Source organism: Oncorhynchus mykiss, chromosome 27, assembly GCF_057628025.1.
Source record: "Oncorhynchus mykiss isolate SJ-2025 chromosome 27, ASM5762802v1, whole genome shotgun sequence".
NCBI lineage: Eukaryota > Metazoa > Chordata > Actinopteri > Salmoniformes > Salmonidae > Oncorhynchus > Oncorhynchus mykiss.
The window spans coordinates 50,679,833-50,702,840 of NC_143048.1; the positions used below are offsets into that span (position 1 = coordinate 50,679,833).

General features: G+C 39.2%; 1 protein-coding gene across 2 annotated transcripts in view; it reads right to left on the reverse strand.

Annotated features, from left to right (window-relative positions):
* arhgap42b (Rho GTPase activating protein 42b) overlaps positions 1-23,008 on the reverse strand; it is a 219,094-nt gene that overhangs the window by 52,871 nt on the left and 143,215 nt on the right. For both annotated transcript variants that reach the window (XM_036965194.2, XM_036965192.2), the window contains 4 exons: positions 20,363-20,441; positions 17,464-17,503; positions 10,907-10,969; positions 9,358-9,432 (listed from right to left, as the gene is read on the reverse strand). In XM_036965194.2, coding sequence (XP_036821089.1) covers positions 9,358-9,432; positions 10,907-10,969; positions 17,464-17,503; positions 20,363-20,441 — 257 coding nt within the window. The remainder of the gene's footprint in view (positions 1-9,357; positions 9,433-10,906; positions 10,970-17,463; positions 17,504-20,362; positions 20,442-23,008) is intronic.

Sequence of the window (23,008 nt, forward strand, 5' to 3'; positions counted from 1 at the left end):
TGTAAAGCATCTACGTAGGTTTATGGGTCTACGTAGGTCTATGGGTTATGAAGGGTTTGTAAAGCATCTACGTAGGTCTATGGGTTATGAAGGGTTTGTAAAGCATCTACGTAGGTCTATGGGTCTATGTAGGTCTATGGGTTATGAAGGGTTTGTAAAGCATCTACTTCGGTCTATGGGTTATGAATGGTTTGTAAAGCATCTACGTAGGTTTATGGGTTATGAAGGGTTTGTAAGGCATCTACGTAGGTCTATGGGTTATGAATGGTTTGTAAAGCATATACGTAGGTCTATGGGTTATGAGGGGTTTGTAAAGCATCTACGTAGGTCTATGGGTCTACATAGGTTTATGGGTTATGAAGGGTTTGTAAGGCATCTACGTAGGTCTATGGGTCTACGTAGGTTTATGGGTTATGAAGGGTTTGTAAGGCATCTACGTAGGTCTATGGGTCTACGTAGGTTTATGGGTTATGAAGGGTTTGTAAGGCATCTACATAGGTCTATGGGTCTACATAGGTTTATGGGTTATGAAGGGTTTGTAAGGCATCTACGTAGGTCTATGGGTCTATGGGTTATGAAGGGTTTGTAAAGCATCTACGTAGGTCTATGGGTTATGAATGGTTTGTAAAGCATCTACGTAGGTCTATGGGTTATGAGGGGTTTGTAAGGCATCTACGTAGGTCTATGGGTTATGAATGGTTTGTAAAGCATCTACGTAGGTCTATGGGCTATGAGGGGTTTGTAAAGCATCTACGTAGGTCTATGGGTTATGAAGGGTTTGTAAAGCATCTACGTAGGTTTATGGGTCTACGTAGGTCTATGGGTTATGAAGGGTTTGTAAAGCATCTACGTAGGTCTATGGGTTATGAATGGTTTGTAAAGCATCTACGTAGGTTTATGGGTTATGAAGGGTTTGTAAGGCATCTATGTAGGTCTATGGGTTATGAAGCGTTTGTAAGGCATCTACGTAGGTCTATGGGTCTACGTAGGTCTATGGGTTATGAGGGGTTTGTAAGGCATCTACGTAGGTCTATGGGTTATGAATGGTTTGTAAAGCATCTACGTAGGTTTATGGGTCTACGTAGGTCTATGGGTTATGAAGGGTTTGTAAAGCATCTACGTAGGTCTATGGGTTATGAAGGGTTTGTAAAGCATCTACGTAGGTCTATGGGTTATGAAGGGTTTGTAAAGCATCTACGTAGGTCTATGGGTCTACGTAGGTTTATGGGTTATGAAGGGTTTGTAAGGCATCTACGTAGGTCTATGGGTCTACATAGGTTTATGGGTTATGAAGGGTTTGTAAGGCATCTACGTAGGTCTATGGGTCTACGTAGGTTTATGGGTTATGAAGGGTTTGTAAAGCATCTACGTAGGTCTATGGGTTATGAATGGTTTGTAAAGCATCTACGTAGGTCTATGGGTTATGAAGGGTTTGTAAAGCATCTACGTAGGTCTATGGGTTATGAAGGGTTTGTAAAGCATCTACGTAGGTCTATGGGTCTACGTAGGTTTATGGGTTATGAAGGGTTTGCAAGGCATCTACGTAGGTCTATGGGTCTACGTAGGTTTATGGGTTATGAAGGGTTTGTAAGGCATCTACGTAGGTCTATGGGTCTACGTAGGTTGATGGGTTATGAAGGGTTTGTAAGGCATCTACGTAGGTCTATGGGTCTACGTAGGTCTATGGGTTATGAAGGGTTTGTAAGGCATCTACGTAGGTCTATGGGTCTACGTAGGTCTATGGGTTATGAAGGGTTTGTAAGGCATCTACGTAGGTCTATGGGTCTACGTAGGTCTATGGGTTATGAAGGGTTTGTAAAGCATCCACGTAGGTCTATGGGTTATGAAGGGTTTGTAAGGCATCTACGTAGGTCTATGGGTTATGAAGGGTTTGTAAGGCATCTACGTAGGTCTATGGGTTATGAAGGGTTTGTAAAGCATCTACGTAGGTTTATGGGTCTACGTAGGTCTATGGGTTATGAAGGGTTTGTAAAGCATCTACGTAGGTCTATGGGTTATGAAGGGTTTGTAAAGCATCTACGTAGGTCTATGGGTCTACGTAGGTCTATGGGTTATGAAGGGTTTGTAAAGCATCTACTTCGGTCTATGGGTTATGAATGGTTTGTAAAGCATCTAGGTAGGTTTATGGGTTATGAAGGGTTTGTAAGGCATCTACGTAGGTCTATGGGTCATGAATGGTTTGTAAAGCATATACGTAGGTCTATGGGTTATGAGGGGTTTGTAAAGCATCTACGTAGGTCTATGGGTTATGAAGGGTTTGTAAAGCATCTACGTAGGTTTATGGGTCTACGTAGGTCTATGGGTTATGAAGGGTTTGTAAAGCATCTACGTAGGTCTATGGGTTATGAAGGGTTTGTAAAGCATCTACGTAGGTCTATGGGTCTACGTAGGTTTATGGGTTATGAAGGGTTTGTAAGGCATCTACGTAGGTCTATGGGTCTACGTAGGTTTATGGGTTATGAAGGGTTTGTAAGGCATCTACGTAGGTCTATGGGTCTACGTAGGTTTATGGGTTATGAAGGGTTTGTAAAGCATCTACGTAGGTCTATGGGTTATGAAGGGATGGTAAGGCATCTACGTAGGTCTATGGGTTATGAAGGGTTTGTAAGGCATCTACGTAGGTCTATGGGTCTACGTAGGTCTATGGGTTATGAAGGGTTTGTAAGGCATCTACGTAGGTCTATGGGTCTACGTAGGTCTATGGGTTATGAAGGGTTTGTAAGGCATCTACGTAGGTCTATGGGTCTATGTAGGTCTATGGGTTATGAAGGGTTTGTAAGGCATCTACGTAGGTCTATGGGTCTACGTAGGTCTATGGGTTATGAAGGGTTTGTAAAGCATCCACGTAGGTCTATGGGTTATGAAGGGTTTGTAAGGCATCTACGTAGGTCTATGGGTTATGAAGGGTTTGTAAAGCATCTACGTAGGTTTATGGGTCTACGTAGGTCTATGGGTTATGAAGGGTTTGTAAAGCATCTACGTAGGTCTATGGGTTATGAAGGGTTTGTAAAGCATCTACGTAGGTCTATGGGTTATGAAGGGTTTGTAAAGCATCTACTTCGGTCTATGGGTTATGAATGGTTTGTAAAGCATCTACGTAGGTTTATGGGTTATGAAGGGTTTGTAAGGCATCTACGTAGGTCTATGGGTTATGAATGGTTTGTAAAGCATATACGTAGGTCTATGGGTTATGAGGGGTTTGTAAAGCATCTACGTAGGTCTATGGGTTATGAAGGGTTTGTAAAGCATCTACGTAGGTTTATGGGTCTACGTAGGTCTATGGGTTATGAAGGGTTTGTAAAGCATCTACGTAGGTCTATGGGTTATGAAGGGTTTGTAAAGCATCTACGTAGGTCTATGGGTCTACGTAGGTTTATGGGTTATGAAGGGTTTGTAAGGCATCTACGTAGGTCTATGGGTCTACGTAGGTTTATGGGTTATGAAGGGTTTGTAAGGCATCTACGTAGGTCTATGGGTCTACGTAGGTTTATGGGTTATGAAGGGTTTGTAAAGCATCTACGTAGGTTTATGGGTCTACGTAGGTCTATGGGTTATGAAGGGTTTGTAAAGCATCTACGTAGGTCTACACTGGTTGTATGTGGTGGGGCTAACACTGGTTGTATGTGGTGGGGCCAACACTGGTTGTATGTAGCGGGGCCAACACTGGTTGTATGTGGTGGGGCCAACACTGGTTGTATGTGGTGGGGCTAACACTGGTTGTATGTGGTGGGGCCAACACTGGTTGTATGTGGTGGGGCCAACACTGGTTGTATGTGGTGGGGCCAACACTGGTTGTATGTGGCGGGGCCAACACTGGTTGTATGTAGCGGGGCCAACACTGGTTGTATGTAGCGGGGCCAACACTGGTTGTATGTGGTGGGGCCAACACTGGTTGTATGTGGTGGGGCCAACACTGGTTGTATGTAGCGGGGCCAACACTGGTTGTATGTGGTGCGGCCAACACTGGTTGTATGTGGTGGGGCCAACACTGGTTGTATGTGGTGGGGCCAACACTGGTTGTATGTAGCGGGGCCAACACTGGTTGTATGTGGTGGGGCCAACACTGGTTGTATGTGGTGGGGCCAACACTGGTTGTATGTAGCGGGGCCAACACTGGTTGTATGTGGTGGGGCCAACACTGGTTGTATGTGGTGGGGCCAACACTGGTTGTATGTAGCGGGGCCAACACTGGTTGTATGTGGTGGGGCCAACACTGGTTGTATGTGGTGGGGCCAACACTGGTTGTATGTAGTGGGGCCAACACTGGTTGTATGTGGTGGGGCCAACACTGGTTGTATGTAGTGGGGCCAACACTGGTTGTATGTAGTGGGGCCAACACTGGTTGTATGTGGTGGGGCCAACACTGGTTGTATGTAGTGGGGCCAACACTGGTTGTATGTGGTGGGGCCAACACTGGTTGTATGTAGCAGGGCCAACACTGGTAGTATGTGGTGGGGCTAACACTGGTTGTATGTAGCGGGGCTAACACTGGTTGTATGTGGTGGGGCCAACACTGGTTGTATGTAGCGGGGCTAACACTGGTTGTATGTGGTGGGGCCAACACTGGTTGTATGTAGTGGGGCTAACACTGGTTGTATGTAGTGGGGCTAACACTGGTTGTATGTAGTGGGGCTAACACTGGTTGTATGTGGTGGGGCCAACACTGGTTGTATGTAGTGGGGCCAACACTGGTTGTATGTAGCGGGGCTAACACTGGTTGTATGTAGCGGGGCCAACACTGGTTGTATGTAGTGGGGCTAACACTGGTTGTATGTGGTGGGGCTAACACTGGTTGTATGTGGTGGGGCCAACACTGGTTGTATGTAGCGGGGCCAACACTGGTTGTATGTAGTGGGGCTAACACTGGTTGTATGTGGTGGGGCTAACACTGGTTGTATGTAGCGGGGCTAACACTGGTTGTATGTGGTGGGGCCAACACTGGTAGTATGTAGTGGGGCTAACACTGGTTGTATGTGGTGGGGCTAACACTGGTTGTATGTGGTGGGGCTAACACTGGTTGTATGTGGTGGGGCCAACACTGGTTGTATGTGGTGGGGCCAACACTGGTTGTATGTAGCGGGGCCAACACTGGTTGTATGTGGTGGGGCCAACACTGGTTGTATGTGGTGGGGCCAACACTGGTTGTATGTAGTGGGGCCAACACTGGTTGTATGTGGTGGGGCCAACACTGGTTGTATGTAGTGGGGCCAACACTGGTTGTATGTAGTGGGGCCAACACTGGTTGTATGTGGTGGGGCCAACACTGGTTGTATGTGGTGGGGCTAACACTGGTTGTATGTGGTGGGGCCAACACTGGTTGTATGTAGCGGGGCCAACACTGGTTGTATGTAGTGGGGCTAACACTGGTTGTATGTGGTGGGGCTAACACTGGTTGTATGTAGCGGGGCTAACACTGGTTGTATGTGGTGGGGCCAACACTGGTAGTATGTAGTGGGGCTAACACTGGTTGTATGTGGTGGGGCTAACACTGGTTGTATGTGGTGGGGCTAACACTGGTTGTATGTGGTGGGGCCAACACTGGTTGTATGTGGTGGGGCCAACACTGGTTGTATGTAGCGGGGCCAACACTGGTTGTATGTGGTGGGGCCAACACTGGTTGTATGTGGTGGGGCCAACACTGGTTGTATGTAGTGGGGCCAACACTGGTTGTATGTGGTGGGGCCAACACTGGTTGTATGTAGTGGGGCCAACACTGGTTGTATGTAGTGGGGCCAACACTGGTTGTATGTGGTGGGGCCAACACTGGTTGTATGTAGTGGGGCCAACACTGGTTGTATGTGGTGGGGCTAACACTGGTTGTATGTGGTGGGGCTAACACTGGTTGTATGTGGTGGGGCCAACACTGATTGTATGTAGTGGGGCCAACACTGGTTGTATGTAGCAGGGCCAACACTGGTAGTATGTGGTGGGGCTAACACTGGTTGTATGTAGCGGGGCTAACACTGGTTGTATGTGGTGGGGCCAACACTGGTTGTATGTAGCGGGGCTAACACTGGTTGTATGTGGTGGGGCCAACACTGGTTGTATGTAGTGGGGCTAACACTGGTTGTATGTAGTGGGGCTAACACTGGTTGTATGTAGTGGGGCTAACACTGGTTGTATGTAGTGGGGCTAACACTGGTTGTATGTGGTGGGGCCAACACTGGTTGTATGTAGTGGGGCCAACACTGGTTGTATGTAGCGGGGCTAACACTGGTTGTATGTAGCGGGGCCAACACTGGTTGTATGTAGTGGGGCTAACACTGGTTGTATGTGGTGGGGCTAACACTGGTTGTATGTGGTGGGGCCAACACTGGTTGTATGTAGCGGGGCTAACACTGGTTGTATGTAGTGGGGCTAACACTGGTTGTATGTGGTGGGGCTAACACTGGTTTTATGTGGTGGGGCTAACACTGGTTGTATGTGGTGGGGCTAACACTGGTTGTATGTGGTGGGGCCAACACTGGTTGTATGTGGTGGGGCTAACACTGGTTGTATGTGGTGGGGCTAACACTGGTTGTATGTGGTGGGGCTAACACTGGTTGTATGTGGTGGGGCCAACACTGGTTGTATGTGGTGGGGCTAACACTGGTTGTATGTAGTGGGGCCAACACTGGTTGTATGTGGTGGGGCTAACACTGGTTGTATGTGGTGGGGCCAACACTGGTTGTATGTGGCGGGGCTTGCATCCGATAACGTTTCACCAATGGAAACCAAGCCGTTGGATGTCCAGTGAACCAGAACTACCAAATGACCTAAACGGCTTCTATTTTCACTTCGATGAATAGCCCTTATTGTTCCTGGGTGACAGTGTCGTCTCGCTCTTCGTGGAGTAAAATCAAATTAACCAGTCAACATTAGACTATATACAGTGCCTTGCGAAAGTATTCTGCCCCCTTGAACTTTGCGACCTTTTGCCACATTTCAGGCTTCAAACATAAAGATATAAAACTGTATTTTTTTGTGAAGAATCAACAACAAGTGGGACAAAATCATGAAGTGGAACGACATTTATTGGATATTTCAAACTTTTTTAACAAATCAAAAACTGAAAAATTGGGCGTGCAAAATTATTCAGCCCCCTTAAGTTAATACTTTGTAGCGCCACCTTCTGCTGCGATTACAGCTGTAAGTCGCTTGGGGTATGTCTCTATCAGTTTTGCACATCGAGAGACTGACATTTTTTCCCATTCCTCCTTGCAAAACAGCTCGAGCTCAGTGAGGTTGGATGGAGAGCATTTGTGAACAGCAGTTTTCAGTTCTTTCCACAGATTCTCGATTGGATTCAGGTCTGGACTTTGACTTGGCCATTCTAACACTTGGATATGTTTATTATTGAACCATTCCATTGTAGATTTTGCTTTATGTTTTGGATCATTGTCTTGTTGGAAGACAAATCTCCGTCCCAGTCTCAGGTCTTTTGCAGACTCCATCAGGTTTTCTTCCAGAATGGTCCTGTATTTGGCTCCATCCATCTTCCCATCAATTTTAACCATCTTCCCTGTCCCTGCTGAAGAAAAGCAGGCCCAAACCATGATGCTGACACCACCATGTTTGACAGTGGGGGTGGTGTGTTCAGCTGTGTTGCTTTTACGCCAAACATAACGTTTTGCATTGTTGCCAAAAAGTTCAATTTTGGTTTCATCTGACCAGAGCACCTTCTTCCACATGTTTGGTGTGTCTCCCAGGTGGCTTGTGGCAAACTTTAAACAACACTTTTTATGGATATCTTTAAGAAATGGCTTTCTTCTTGCCACTCTTCCATAAAGGCCAGATTTGTGCAATATACGACTGATTGTTGTCCTATGGACAGAGTCTCCCACCTCAGCTGTAGATCTCTGCAGTTCATCCAGAGTGATCATGGGCCTCTTGGCTGCATCTCTGATCAGTCTTCTCCTTGTATGAGCTGAAAGTTTAGAGGGACGGCCAGGTCTTGGTAGATTTGCAGTGGTCTGATACTCCTTCCATTTCAATATTATCGCTTGCACAGTGCTCCTTGGGATGTTTAAAGCTTGGGAAATCTTTTTGTATCCAAATCCGGCTTTAAACTTCTTCACAACAGTATCTCGGACCTGCCTGGTGTGTTCCTTGTTCTTCATGATGCTCTCTGCGCTTTTAACGGACCTCTGAGACTATCACAGTGCAGGTGCATTTATACGAAGACTTGATTACACACAGGTGGATTGTATTTATCATCATTAGTCATTTAGGTCAACATTGGATCATTCAGAGATCCTCACTGAACTTCTGGAGAGAGTTTGCTGCACTGAAAGTAAAGGGGCTGAATAATTTTGCACGCCCAATTTTTCAGTTTTTGATTTGTTAAAAAAGTTTGAAATATCCAATAAATGTCGTTCCACTTCATGATTGTGTCCCACTTGTTGTTGATTCTTCACAAAAAAATACAGTTTTATATCTTTATGTTTGAAGCCTGAAATGTGGCAAAAGGTCGCAAAGTTCAAGGGGGCCGAATACTTTTGCAAGGCACTGTATACCCACTATATACACACTGACTAGACTATATATACCCATTATATACACACTCACTAGACTATATATACACACTGACTAGACTATATATACACACAATATACACACTCACTAGACTATATATACACACTATATACACACTGACTAGACTATATATACACACTCACTAGACTATATATACACACGATATACACACTCACTAGACTATATATACACACACTATATACACACCCACTAGACTATATATACACACTATATACACACTCACTAGACTATATATACACACTCACTAGACTATATATACACACTCACTAGACTATATATACACACCCACTAGACTATATATACACACTATATACACACTGACTAGACTATATATACTCACTAGACTATATACACACTATATACACACTCACTAGACTATATATACACACTCACTAGACTATATATACACACTCACTAGACTATATATACACACTCAATAGACTATATGTACAACCCATATTTATGCTTATTTATTTTCCCTTGTGTACTGTAACTATTTGCACATCATTACAACACTGTATATATACATAATATGACATTTGCAATGTTTCTATTCTTGTGAGACTTCTGTGAGTGTAATGTTTACTGTTAATTTGTATTGTTCATTTCTCTTTTGTTAATTATCTATTTCACTTGCTTTGGCAACGTTAACACGTTTCCCATGCCAATAAAGCCCCTTGAATTGAGAGAGGGAGGGAGAGAGAGAGAGGAAGAGAGAGAAAGAGAGAGACGGAGAGAGAGAGGGAGGAAGAGAGAGACGGAGAGAGAGGGAAAGGGAGAGAGAGAGCAGAGGCTACTTACCAAACACAGTGGTCATCAACTTCTGGACCTTAGAGTTGACCCCTCCTATTCTGTAGAGGCCCAACGTGTTGATCCCTATGAGATCACACAGACACACCAGTGGTGGGAAGAGTCCTCAGTTGTCATACTTCAGAAAATGTAAAGAGACCTTCATAGAAAATGACTCCAGTAAATGTAAAGAGACCTTCATAGACAATGACTTCAGAAAATGTAAAGAGACCTTCATAGAAAATGACTCCAGTAAATGTAAAGATAACTTCATAGACAATGACTCCAGTAAATGTAAAGAGACCTTCATAGAAAATGACTCCAGTAAATGTAAAGATACCGTCATAGACAATGACTCCAGTAAATGTAAAGAGACCTTCATAGAAAATGACTCCAGTAAATGTAAAGAGACCTTCATAGACAATGACTTCAGTAAATGTAAAGATACCTTCATAGACAATGACTCCAGTAAATGTAAAGATACCTTCATAGACAATGACTCCAGTAAATGTAAAGATACCTTCATAGACAATGACTTCAGTAAATGTAAAGATACCTTCATAGAAAATGACTTCAGTAAATGTAAAGATACCTTCATAGACAATGACTTCAGTAAATGTAAAGATACCTTCATAGACAATGACTTCAGTAAATGTAAAGATACCTTCATAGAAAATGACTCCAGTAAATGTAAAGATACCTTCATAGAAAATGACTCCAGTAAATGTAAAGATACCTTCATAGAAAATGACTCCAGTAAATGTAAAGAGACCTTCATAGAAAATGACTCCAGTAAATGTAAAGAGACCTTCATAGAAAATGACTCCAGTAAATGTAAAGAGACCTTCATAGAAAATGACTCCAGTAAAAGTGAAAGTCACCCAGTAAAAGTCTAAAAGTATTTGGTTTTAAATACACTTAAGTATCACAAGTAAATGGCGTTCCTAAATAATACTTAAGTAACAAAAGTAAAAGTATAAATCATTTCAAATTCTTTATATTTCGCAAACCAGACGGCACAATTGACTTGGTTTTTTAAAAATTATTATTGAGGAATAGCCAGGGGCACACTCCAACATTCAGACATAATTTACAAATGAAGCATTTTATGTTTAGTGTGTCTGCCAGATCAGAGGCATTAGGGAAAACGGCAAAATGTAACGAGTACTTTTGGGTGTCAGGCTAAATGTATGGAGTAAAAATAACATAATTTTCTTTAGGAATATGGTGAAGTAAAAGTAAAAGTTGGCAAAAAATATACATAGTAAAGTGAAGTACAGATATCCCGCCAAAAAACTACTTAAGTAGTACTTTAAAGTATTTTTACTTAAGTACTTTACACCACTGAAACACACACACACACACACACACACACACACACACACACACACACACACACACACACACACACACACACACACACACACACACACATTAATGAAGAGTGGTGTTGGTTACCGTGTTTGGTCATGTAGGATTAGAGTGAGACTGAGTTCAGCACTCTATTTTGACAGCTGAAGCCCAGGAGAAGGGATAAAAAATGGCTGCTGTGATGACTCACCTCGTACCTCCACCAAGTCAATACATTTCCTCACAAAATTAAACCCTGCCTCGTTTAGGTACGCTGTAACACAGGGAACACAAAGGAGCAGGGTTGACTGGGTTCAATACACAGAACACAAGGTGCCCAAGGGGCTCCTGTTGAAAAGTAGTGCACTACACAGAGGGAATAGGGGGCGATTGTGGAGAAATACTCAGAGTGGTGTGATTGCAGCTGTTCTCTCACACAGACAGTGTGTACTAATGATGGTCCACACTATTCAAATGACTCTGAGTTAATAAGTAGAAGTGGATGGCTACAGACAACAACAACAACAACAACAACAAGGGTTAGAATTAGATAATGCATCTGTTATTACACATATTATTCACTCTTTGTACATCTAGGAGAGTCAGAAATATTCTACATTGTACATGTGTTGTGTAGTATATTGTACACGTGTTGTGTAGTATATTTCACGTGTTGTGTAGTATATTGTACACGTGTTGTGTAGTATATTGTACATGTGTTGTGTAGTATATTGTACACGTGTTGTGTAGTATATTGTACACGTGTTGTGTAGTATATTTCACGTGTTGTGTAGTATATTGTACATGTGTTGTGTAGTATATTGTACATGTGTTGTGTAGTATATTGTACATGTGTTGTGTATTATATTGTACATGTGTTGTGTAGTATATTGTACACGTGTTGTGTAGTATATTGTACATGTGTTGTGTAGTATATTGTACATGTGTTGTGTAGTATATTGTACACGTGTTGTGTAGTATATTGTACATGTGTTGTGTAGTATATTTGACATGTGTTGTGTAGTATATTTGACATGTGTTGTGTAGTATATTGTACATGTGTTGTGTAGTATATTGTACACGTGTTGTGTAGTATATTGTACACGTGTTGTGTAGTATATTGTACATGTGTTGTGTAGTATATTTGACATGTGTTGTGTAGTATATTTGACATGTGTTGTGTAGTATATTGTACATGTGTTGTGTAGTATATTGTACATGTGTTGTGTAGTATATTGTACATGTGTTGTGTAGTATATTGTACACGTGTTGTGTAGTATATTGTACACGTGTTGTGTAGTATATTTCACGTGTTGTGTAGTATATTGTACATGTGTTGTGTAGTATATTGTACATGTGTTGTGTAGTATATTGTACATGTGTTGTGTATTATATTGTACATGTGTTGTGTAGTATATTGTACATGTGTTGTGTAGTATATTGTACACGTGTTGTGTAGTATATTTCACGTGTTGTGTAGTATATTGTACATGTGTTGTGTAGTATATTTGACATGTGTTGTGTAGTATATTGTACATGTGTTGTGTAGTATATTGTACATGTGTTGTGTATTATATTGTACATGTGTTGTGTAGTATATTTCACGTGTTGTGTAGTATATTGTACATGTGTTGTGTAGTATATTGTACATGTGTTGTGTAGTATATTTCACGTGTTGTGTAGTATATTGTACATGTGTTGTGTAGTATGTTGTACATGTGTTGTGTAGTATATTTGACATGTGTTGTGTAGTATATTGTACATGTGTTGTGTAGTATATTGTACATGTGTTGTGTAGTATATTTGACATGTGTTGTGTAGTATATTTCACGTGTTGTGTAGTATATTGTACATGTGTTGTGTAGTATATTGTACATGTGTTGTGTAGTATATTTCACGTGTTGTGTAGTATATTGTACATGTGTTGTGTAGTATGTTGTACATGTGTTGTGTAGTATATTTGACATGTGTTGTGTAGTATATTGTACATGTGTTGTGTAGTATATTGTACATGTGTTGTGTAGTATATTTGACATGTGTTGTGTAGTATATTTGATATGTGTTGTGTATTATATTGTACATGTGTTGTGTAGTATATTTCACGTGTTGTGTAGTATATTGTACATGTGTTGTGTAGTATATTGTACATGTGTTGTGTAGTATATTGTACATGTGTTGTGTAGTATGTTGTACATGTGTTGTGTAGTATATTTGACATGTGTTGTGTAGTATATTTGACATGTGTTGTGTAGTATATTTGACATGTGTTGTGTAGTATATTTGACATGTGTTGTGTAGTATATTGTACATGTGTTGTGTAGTATATTGTACATGTGTTGTGTAGTATATTGTACATGTGTTGTGTAGTATATTGTACACGTGTTGTGTAGTATATTTCACGTGTTGTGTAGTATATTGTACATGTGTTGTGTAGTATATTGTACATGTGTTGTGTAGTATATTTGACATGTGTTGTGTAGTATATTTGACATGTGTTGTGTAGTATATTTGACATGTGTTGTGTAGTATATTGTACATGTGTTGTGTAGTATGTTGTACATGTGTTGTGTAGTATATTTGACATGTGTTGTGTAGTATATTTGACATGTGTTGTGTAGTATATTGTACATGTGTTGTGTAGTATATTGTACATGTGTTGTGTAGTATATTTCACGTGTGTTGTGCAGTATATTGTACATGTGTTGTGTAGTATATTTGACATGTGTTGTGTAGTATATTTGACATGTGTTGTGTAGTATATTGTACATGTGTTGTGTAGTATATTGTACATGTGTTGTGTAGTATATTTGACATGTGTTGTGTAGTATATTGTACATGTGTTGTGTAGTATATTGTACATGTGTTGTGTAGTATATTGTACATGTGTTGTGTAGTATATTGTACATGTGTTGTGTAGTATATTTGACATGTGTTGTGTAGTATATTTGACATGTGTTGTGTAGTATATTGTACATGTGTTGTGTAGTATATTGTACATGTGTTGTGTAGTATATTGTACATGTGTTGTGTAGTATATTTCACGTGTTGTGTAGTATATTGTACATATGTTGTGTAGTATATTGTACATATGTTGTGTAGTATATTGTACATATGTTGTGTAGTATATTGTACATGTGTTGTGTAGTATATTGTACATGTGTTGTGTAGTATATTTGACATGTGTTGTGTAGTATATTGTACATATGTTGTGTAGTATATTGTACATGTGTTGTGTAGTATATTGTACATGTGTTGTGTAGTATATTGTACATGTGTTGTGTATTATATTGTACATGTGTTGTGTAGTATATTTGACATGTGTTGTGTAGTATATTGTACATGTGTTGTGTAGTATATTGTACACGTGTTGTGTAGTATATTGTACATGTGTTGTGTAGTATATTTGACATGTGTTGTGTAGTATATTGTACATGTGTTGTGTAGTATATTGTACATGTGTTGTGTAGTATATTGTACATGTGTTGTGTAGTATATTGTACATGTGTTGTGTAGTATATTGTACATATGTTGTGTAGTATATTTGACATGTGTTGTGTAGTATATTTGACATGTGTTGTGTAGTATATTTGACATGTGTTGTGTAGTATATTGTACATGTGTTGTGTAGTATATTGTACATGTGTTGTGTAGTATATTTGACATGTGTTGTGTAGTATATTTGACATGTGTTGTGTAGTATATTGTACATGTGTTGTGTAGTATATTGTACATGTGTTGTGTAGTATATTGTACATGTGTTGTGTAGTATATTTCACGTGTTGTGTAGTATATTTGACATGTGTTGTGTAGTATATTGTACATGTGTTGTGTAGTATATTTGACATGTGTTGTGTAGTATATTGTACATGTGTTGTGTAGTATATTTCACGTGTTGTGTAGTATATTGTACATGTGTTGTGCAGTATGTTGTACATGTGTTGTGTAGTATATTTGACATGTGTTGTGTAGTATATTGTACATGTGTTGTGTAGTATATTGTACACGTGTTGTGTAGTATATTTCACGTGTTGTGTATTATATTGTACATGTGTTGTGTAGTATATTGTACATGTGTTGTGTAGTATATTGTACATGTGTTGTGTAGTATATTGTACATGTGTTGTGTAGTATATTGTACATGTGTTGTGTAGTATATTGTACATGTGTTGTGTAGTATATTTGATATGTGTTGTGTAGTATATTGTACATGTGTTGTGTAGTATATTGTACATGTGTTGTGTAGTATATTTGATATGTGTTGTGTAGTATATTGTACATGTGTTGTGTAGTATATTTGACATGTGTTGTGTAGTATATTGTACATGTGTTGTGTAGTATATTGTACATGTGTTGTGTAGTATATTTGACATGTGTTGTGTAGTATATTTGACATGTGTTGTGTAGTATATTTGACATGTGTTGTGTAGTATATTGTACACGTGTTGTGTAGTATATTGTACACGTGTTGTGTAGTATATTTCACGTGTTGTGTAGTATATTGTACATGTGTTGTGTAGTATATTTTACATGTGTTGTGTAGTATATTGTACATGTGTTGTGTAGTATATTTGACATGTGTTGTGTAGTATATTTGACATGTGTTGTGTAGTATATTTGACATGTGTTGTGTAGTATATTGTACACGTGTTGTGTAGTATATTGTACACGTGTTGTGTAGTATATTTCACGTGTTGTGTAGTATATTGTACACGTGTTGTGTAGTATATTTCACGTGTTGTGTAGTATATTGTACACGTGTTGTGTAGTATATTTCACGTGTTGTGTAGTATATTGTACACGTGTTGTGTAGTATATTTCACGTGTTGTGTAGTATATTGTACACGTGTTGTGTAGTATATTTCACGTGTTGTGTAGTATATTGTACACGTGTTGTGTAGTATATTTCACGTGTTGTGTAGTATATTGTACACGTGTTGTGTAGTATATTTCACGTGTTGTGTAGTATATTTGACATGTGTTGTGTAGTATGTTGTACATGTGTTGTGTAGTATATTGTACATGTGTTGTGTAGTATATTGTACATGTGTTGTGTAGTATATTGTACATGTGTTGTGTAGTATATTGTACATGTGTTGTGTAGTATATTTGACACGTGTTGTGTAGTATATTGTACATGTGTTGTGTAGTATGTTGTACACGTGTTGTGTAGTATATTTCACGTGTTGTGTAGTATATTTGACATGTGTTGTGTAGTATATTGTACATGTGTTGTGTAGTATGTTGTACACGTGTTGTGTAGTATATTTCACGTGTTGTGTAGTATATTTGACACGTGTTGTGTAGTATATTGTACATGTGTTGTGTAGTATATTGTACATGTGTTGTGTAGTATATTGTACATGTGTTGTGTAGTATATTGTACATGTGTTGTGTAGTATATTGTACATGTGTTGTGTAGTATGTTGTACACGTGTTGTGTAGTATATTGTACATGTGTTGTGTAGTATATTGTACATGTGTTGTGTAGTATATTGTACATGTGTTGTGTAGTATATTTGACATGTGTTGTGTAGTATGTTGTACATGTGTTTTGTAGTATATTTGACATGTGTTGTGTAGTATGTTGTACATGTGTTTTGTAGTATATTTGACATGTGTTGTGTAGTATGTTGTACATGTGTTGTGTAGTATATTGTACATGTGTTGTGTAGTATATTTGACACGTGTTGTGTAGTATATTTGACATATGTTGTGTAGTATATTTGACATGTGTTGTGTAGTATATTGTACATGTGTTGTGTAGTATATTTGACATGTGTTGTGTAGTATATTGTACATGTGTTGTGTAGTATATTGTACATGTGTTGTGTAGTATATTGTACATGTGTTGTGTAGTATATTTGACATGTGTTGTGTAGTATATTGTACATGTGTTGTGTAGTATATTGTACATGTGTTGTGTAGTATATTGTACATGTGTTGTGTAGTATATTGTACATGTGTTGTGTAGTATATTGTACATGTGTTGTGCAGTATATTTGACATGTGTTGTGTAGTATATTTGACATGTGTTGTGTAGTATATTGTACATGTGTTGTTTAGTATATTGTACATGTGTTGTGTAGTATATTTGACATGTGTTGTGTAGTATATTGTACATGTGTTGTGTAGTATATTTGACATGTGTTGTGTAGTATATTGTACATGTGTTGTGTAGTATATTGTACATGTGTTGTGTAGTATATTGTACACGTGTTGTGTAGTATATTGTACATGTGTTGTGTAGTATATTGTACATGTGTTGTGTAGTATATTTGACATGTGTTGTGTAGTATATTGTACATGTGTTGTGTAGTATATTGTACATGTGTTGTGTAGTATATTTGACATGTGTTGTGTAGTATGTTGTACACGTGTTGTGTAGTATATTGTACATGTGTTGTGTAGTATATTGTACATGTGTTGTGTAGTATATTGTACATGTGTTGTTTAGTATATTGTACATGTGTTGTGCAGTATATTGTACATGTGTTGTGTAGTATATTTGTACATGTGTTGTGTAGTATATTGTACATGTGTTGTTTAGTATATTGTACATGTGTTGTGTAGTATATTTGACATGTGTTGTGTAGTATATTGTACATGTGTTGTGTAGTATATTGTACATGTGTTGTGTAGTATATTGTACATGTGTTGTGTAGTATATTGTACATGTGTTGTTTAGTATATTGTACATGTGTTGTGCAGTATATTTGACATGTGTTGTGTAGTATATTGTACATGTGTTGTGTGGTATAAAATACTTACTCTCTTCTTTCTTGCTCAGAATGGCTGGAAGATTGTAAATCTGGAGAAAATCAACAGAGTTAATTCCACTCAGTTGAAAACCATTTTACAAGGGGATGCATCCTGAAGCAGAGTGTCAAACACTTCCTGGAGGGACATGTTTGTTTGTTATTAACCCTTTACACGGGTGGAAATTATCCTATGTGGACAGAGCTACACTGAAATGTTCCTTACAGAAGAAGTATGGAAAGCATATGCAATACCATGGTAGCAATTAAAAGGGAATAGTTTGGAGATCATGGGGAAATAATTCGACTAAATGTGAGGACCCAACCGTTCACCTGACACAAGACTGAATCTAAATACTACACTGTTGATTGCATGTGCATTTTAAACTTACTGTACTTTTCACCTCATTTGTTGAACTAAAAAAAAACTCTGGATACATTCAGTAACATGATCAGAATATTCCTGGACAATGTGTGGTAGGTGCAACATAAGACAAAACAAATGTCAAGGGTTTGAGAAAGAGGTCAAACTGCTGTCTCCAAGTGGCCACACACCTCTCCAAGTTCCCACACACCTGTCCAAGTGGCCACACACCTCTCCAAGTGGCCACACGCCTCTCCAAGTGGCCACACGCCTCTCCAAGTAGCCACACACCTCTCCAAGTTCGCACACACCTCTCCAAGTTCCCACACACCTCTCCAAGTAGCCACACACCTCTCCAATAGCCACACACCTCTCCAAGTTCCCACACGCCTCTCCAAGTTCCCACACACCTCTCCAAGTAGCCACACACCTCTCCAATAGCCACACACCTCTCCAAGTTCCCACACGCCTCTCAAAGTAGCCACACACCTCTCCAAGTGGCCACACACCTCTCCAAGTGGCCACACACATCTCCAAGTGGCCACACGCCTCTCCAAGTTCCCACACACCTCTCCAAGTAGCCACACACCTCTCCAAGTGGCCACACACCTTTCCAATAGCCACACACCTCTCCAAGTTCCCACACGCCTCTCCAAGTTGCCACACACCTCTCCAAGTGGCCACACGCCTCTCCAAGTTCCCACACGCCTCTCCAAGTTCCCACACACCTCTCCAAGTGGCCACACACCTCTCCAAGTTCCCACACACCTCTCCAATAGCCACACACCTCTCCAAGTTCCCACACGCCTCTCCAAGTGGCCACACGCCTCTCCAAGTGGCCACATGCCTCTCCAAGTTCCCACACGCCTCTCCCAAGTTCCCACACGCCTCTCCAAGTGGCCACACACCTCTCCAAGTTCCCACACACCTCTCCAAGTTCCCACACACCTCTCCAAGTAGCCACACACCTCTCCAAGTGGCCACACACCTCTCCAAGTTCCCACACACCTCTCCAAGTGGCCACACACCTCTCCAAGTGGCCACACACCTCTCCAAGTTCCCACACACCTCTCCAAGTGGCCACACACCTCTCCAAGTGGCCACACACCTCTCCAAGTTCCCACACGCCTCTCCAAGTTCCCACACACATCGCCAAGTGTGCATAGTTCAAGTATTTTCAATGCACTTTATGACTCAAAAAAGATTATTCAACTATAAGGTGTTTTTAATTTTTTATCTCTCCTAGCTATGCCGATGAGGAACTAGATCAAGCACACTTGTTGTTGTTTTGTTTGGAACACAGCCCTGCATCCCCCACCATCACACAATTACTGTTGTTATTTACGCAATCCAAAAACTAGATTTTTATCTATCACAATCTGGGTCAGCTGGTCATTTGGCTTGCTTGTAATGACATCAAAGCGGTACTTATTGTAATCTTTAAAGTTTCATCTTTCAAAATACATTGAGTCTGAGATCTTAATTTGCCCAATAACCAGGAGGGATGGAGGCATCTTACTGCCGAGCGAGGTGCTCCAGTTCAAAACGGCTGATGTTCAAAAACCCATGAGGTATTCCATTTAGCCACTGTATTTCAATGCAGCTGTTTATCAGTGGCCAAATCTGCCATGTTCAACCCATTTTCAAGCTACAACCTACACAACCAGGTAACAACGGGAGTTCCTAACTAATCAATTATGTTAGTTGATCAGTTTAAGGGAAGGGGTGAAAACCCTTAGACATACAGCCCACCAGGAATTGAGTTTGACACACCTGTCCAAAAGCTACAGTATAGTTATGTTTCATACAGCCAGAAGGGGGCACCAAAGACAAACATATTTTCACTGTGTCCCTGCCAGACACCAGAACCAGCTAGACTGCACTGGAGTGGGGATATAAAAGGAGAGATGGAAAGGGAGAAAGAGAGAGAAAGAGAGAGAGAAAGAGAGGGGGGGTGGGTGAAAATAAAATAGAGAGAGAAAGGAAGGAAGAGAGAACGTGCAAGAGAGAAAGAGACAGGGGGAGATAGTATGAAGAAAAGAGCGAGGGAGAGATGAGAAGAGAGAGGGAGAGAGGAGAAAGGAGAGGGAGAGGTGTGAGGAGAGAGGGAGAGATGAGAAGAGATAGGGAGAGAGAAGAGAAGAGAGAGGGAGAGAGAAGAGAGAGGGAGAGAGAGAAGAGAAGAAAAGAAAGGGAGAGGTGAGAAGAGAACAGAGAGGGAGAGATGAGAAGAGCGAGGGAGGGAGAAGAGAGAGGGAGAGGTAAGAAGAGAGAGGGAGAGAGAAAAGAGAGGGAGATATGAGAAGAGAGGGAGAGATGAGAAGAGAAAAGAAGAGAGAGGGAGAGATGAGAAGAGAGGGAGAGATGAGAAGAGAGAGGGAGAGGTGAGGAGAGAGGGAGAGGTGAGAAGAGAGAGGGAGAGGTGAGAAGAGAGAGGGAGAGGTGAGAAGAGAGAGGGAGACATGAGAAGAGAACAGAGAGGGAGAGATGAGATGAGAACAGGGGGAGAGGGAGAAATGAGAAGAGAACAGAGGGAGAGGTTCCTCACCGGCTCCTTGCCATCCATAGCCTCCAGCCACAGCCTTCTGTTGGACTCAGACAGAGCCTGGAGAGTCACGATGCCATGCCTGGAACAGGTGCACACACCACACAGGACACATCAGTCACATCTCAATGCCCAGGGTCCATAAGCCTTCATCTCAAATGCCACCCTATTCCCTATATATTGCACTACTTTTGACCAGGACCCCTAGGCTCTCCCTCTCCCAGAGGTGTCTGGTCAAAAGTCGTGCATAGGGTGCCGTTTGAGTCGTACTCATAGTGATACAGTAGCAGGCCATGTTTAAACAGCAAACACCTCTATCAAATGAATTCAATGAAATGACTACTGTGCTTAAACATAGTAGTCTTCACACAGTACTGTGTCCTTCTCTAAATCATGTCAGTGTTTACATTCCCACTCCAAATGAACATAGTGCTTTGATTTGTCCTCCTTGCATGCATTCCCTGTAGGGTATCTCCAGGTGGGTCTGATCTCTGAATACACACCAATTTTGGATCATTACGACAGTAAATTAAACCACTGACAGTAGAGGATGCCTTCATGAAATAATATGCAGTTTGTGTGCATCATGCCTCTGGGCATTGCCAATGTATAATATTTCTGTCCCATCCCAAATGATCTGGAATGAACATACTAATAATAGGCCTAGAGTATGGTTGTAGGTATTAGTACTAATGTAATAGTACTAATCTAATAGTATGAATGTAATAGTACTAATGTAATACTATTAATGGCATAGTAGTAATGTAATAGTACTAATGTACTAGTATTAATGTTATAGTACTAATGTAATAGTACTAATGTAATAGTACGAATGTAATAGTACTAATGTAATACTATTAATGTTATAGTAGTAATGTAATAGTACCAATGTACTAGTATTAATGTTATAGTACTAATGTAATAGTACTAATCTAATAGTACGAATGTAATAGTACTAATGTAATACTATTAATGGCATAGTAGTAATGTAATAGTACTAATGTACTAGTATTAATGTTATTGTACTAATGTAATAGCACCAATGTAATAGTATTAATGTACTAGTATTAATGTTATAGTACTAATGTGCTAGTATTGATGGTATGGTACTGATGTACTAGTATTAATGTTATAGTATTAATGTAATAGTACTAATGTAATAATATTAATGTCATAGTAGTAATGTAATAGTACTAATGTACTAGTATTAATGTTATTGTACTAATGTAATAGCACCAATGTAATAGTATTAATGTACTAGCATTAATGTTATAGTACTAATGTGCTAGTATTGATGGTATGGTACTGATGTACTAGTATTAATGTTATAGTATTAATGTAATAGTACTAATGTACTAGTATTAATGTTATAGTACTAATGTAATAGTACCAATGTAATAGTACTAATGTAATAGTATCAATGTAATAGTATTAATGCACTAGTATTAAATGTTATAGTGCTAATGTACTAGTATTAATGTTATAGTACTAATGTAATAGCACTAATGTAATAATATTAATGTAATAGTACTAATGTAATAATATTAATGTAATAGTACTACTGTACTAGTATTAATGTTATAGTACTAATGTACTAGTATTAATGGTATAGTATTACTGTAATAGTACCAATGTACTAGTACTAATGTAATAATATTAATGTACTAGTATTCATTTTATAGTATTGCCGCTATAGTACTAATGTACAAGTATTAATGTTATAGTACTGATGTAATATTACTAGTGTAACAGTATTAATGGTATAGTATTAATGTAATAGCATTAATGTACTAGTATTTATATTACAGTACTGATGTAAGAGTACTAATGTAATAGTATTAATGTAATAGTACCAATGTAAGAGTCTGTGATAGTATTAATGTAATAGTATTAATGTAATAGTACTAATGTAACAGAACCAACGTAATAGTACCAATGTAATAGTACTAGTGTAATAGTATTACTGCTATAGTATTAATGTTATAGTACTAATGTGGAGGTACCAATGCCATAGTACTAATGTACTAGTATTCATGTTATAGTATTATTGTTATAGTACACATGTACTAGTATTAATGTTATAGTACTGATGTAATAGTACTACTGTAATAGTACTAATGCAATCATATTAATGCTGTAGTATTAATGTAATGGTACTAATGTACTAGTATTCATGTTATAGTTCTAATGTAATAGTACTAATGCACCAGTACCAATGTAATAGTATTAATATTATATTATTAGTGTTATAGTATTAATGTAATAGTACTAATGTAATACTACTAATGTAATAGCACTAATGTAATAGTACCAATGTATTAGTACTAATGTAATAGAATGAATGTAATAGTACTAGTGTAATAGTATTAATGTCATAGTATTAATGTAATAGTACTAATGTAATAGTACTAATGTAATATTATTACTGTTATAGTATTAATGTAATAGTATTAATGTAATAGTCGTAATGTAATAGTATTGATATAATAGTATTAATGTAATAGTACTAATGTAATAGTACTAGTGTAATAGTCGTAATGTAATAGTCGTAATGTAATAGCATTGATGTAATAGTATTACTGTAATAGTATTAATGTAATAGTCGTAATGTAATAGTATTGATGTAATAGTATTAATGTAATAGTACAA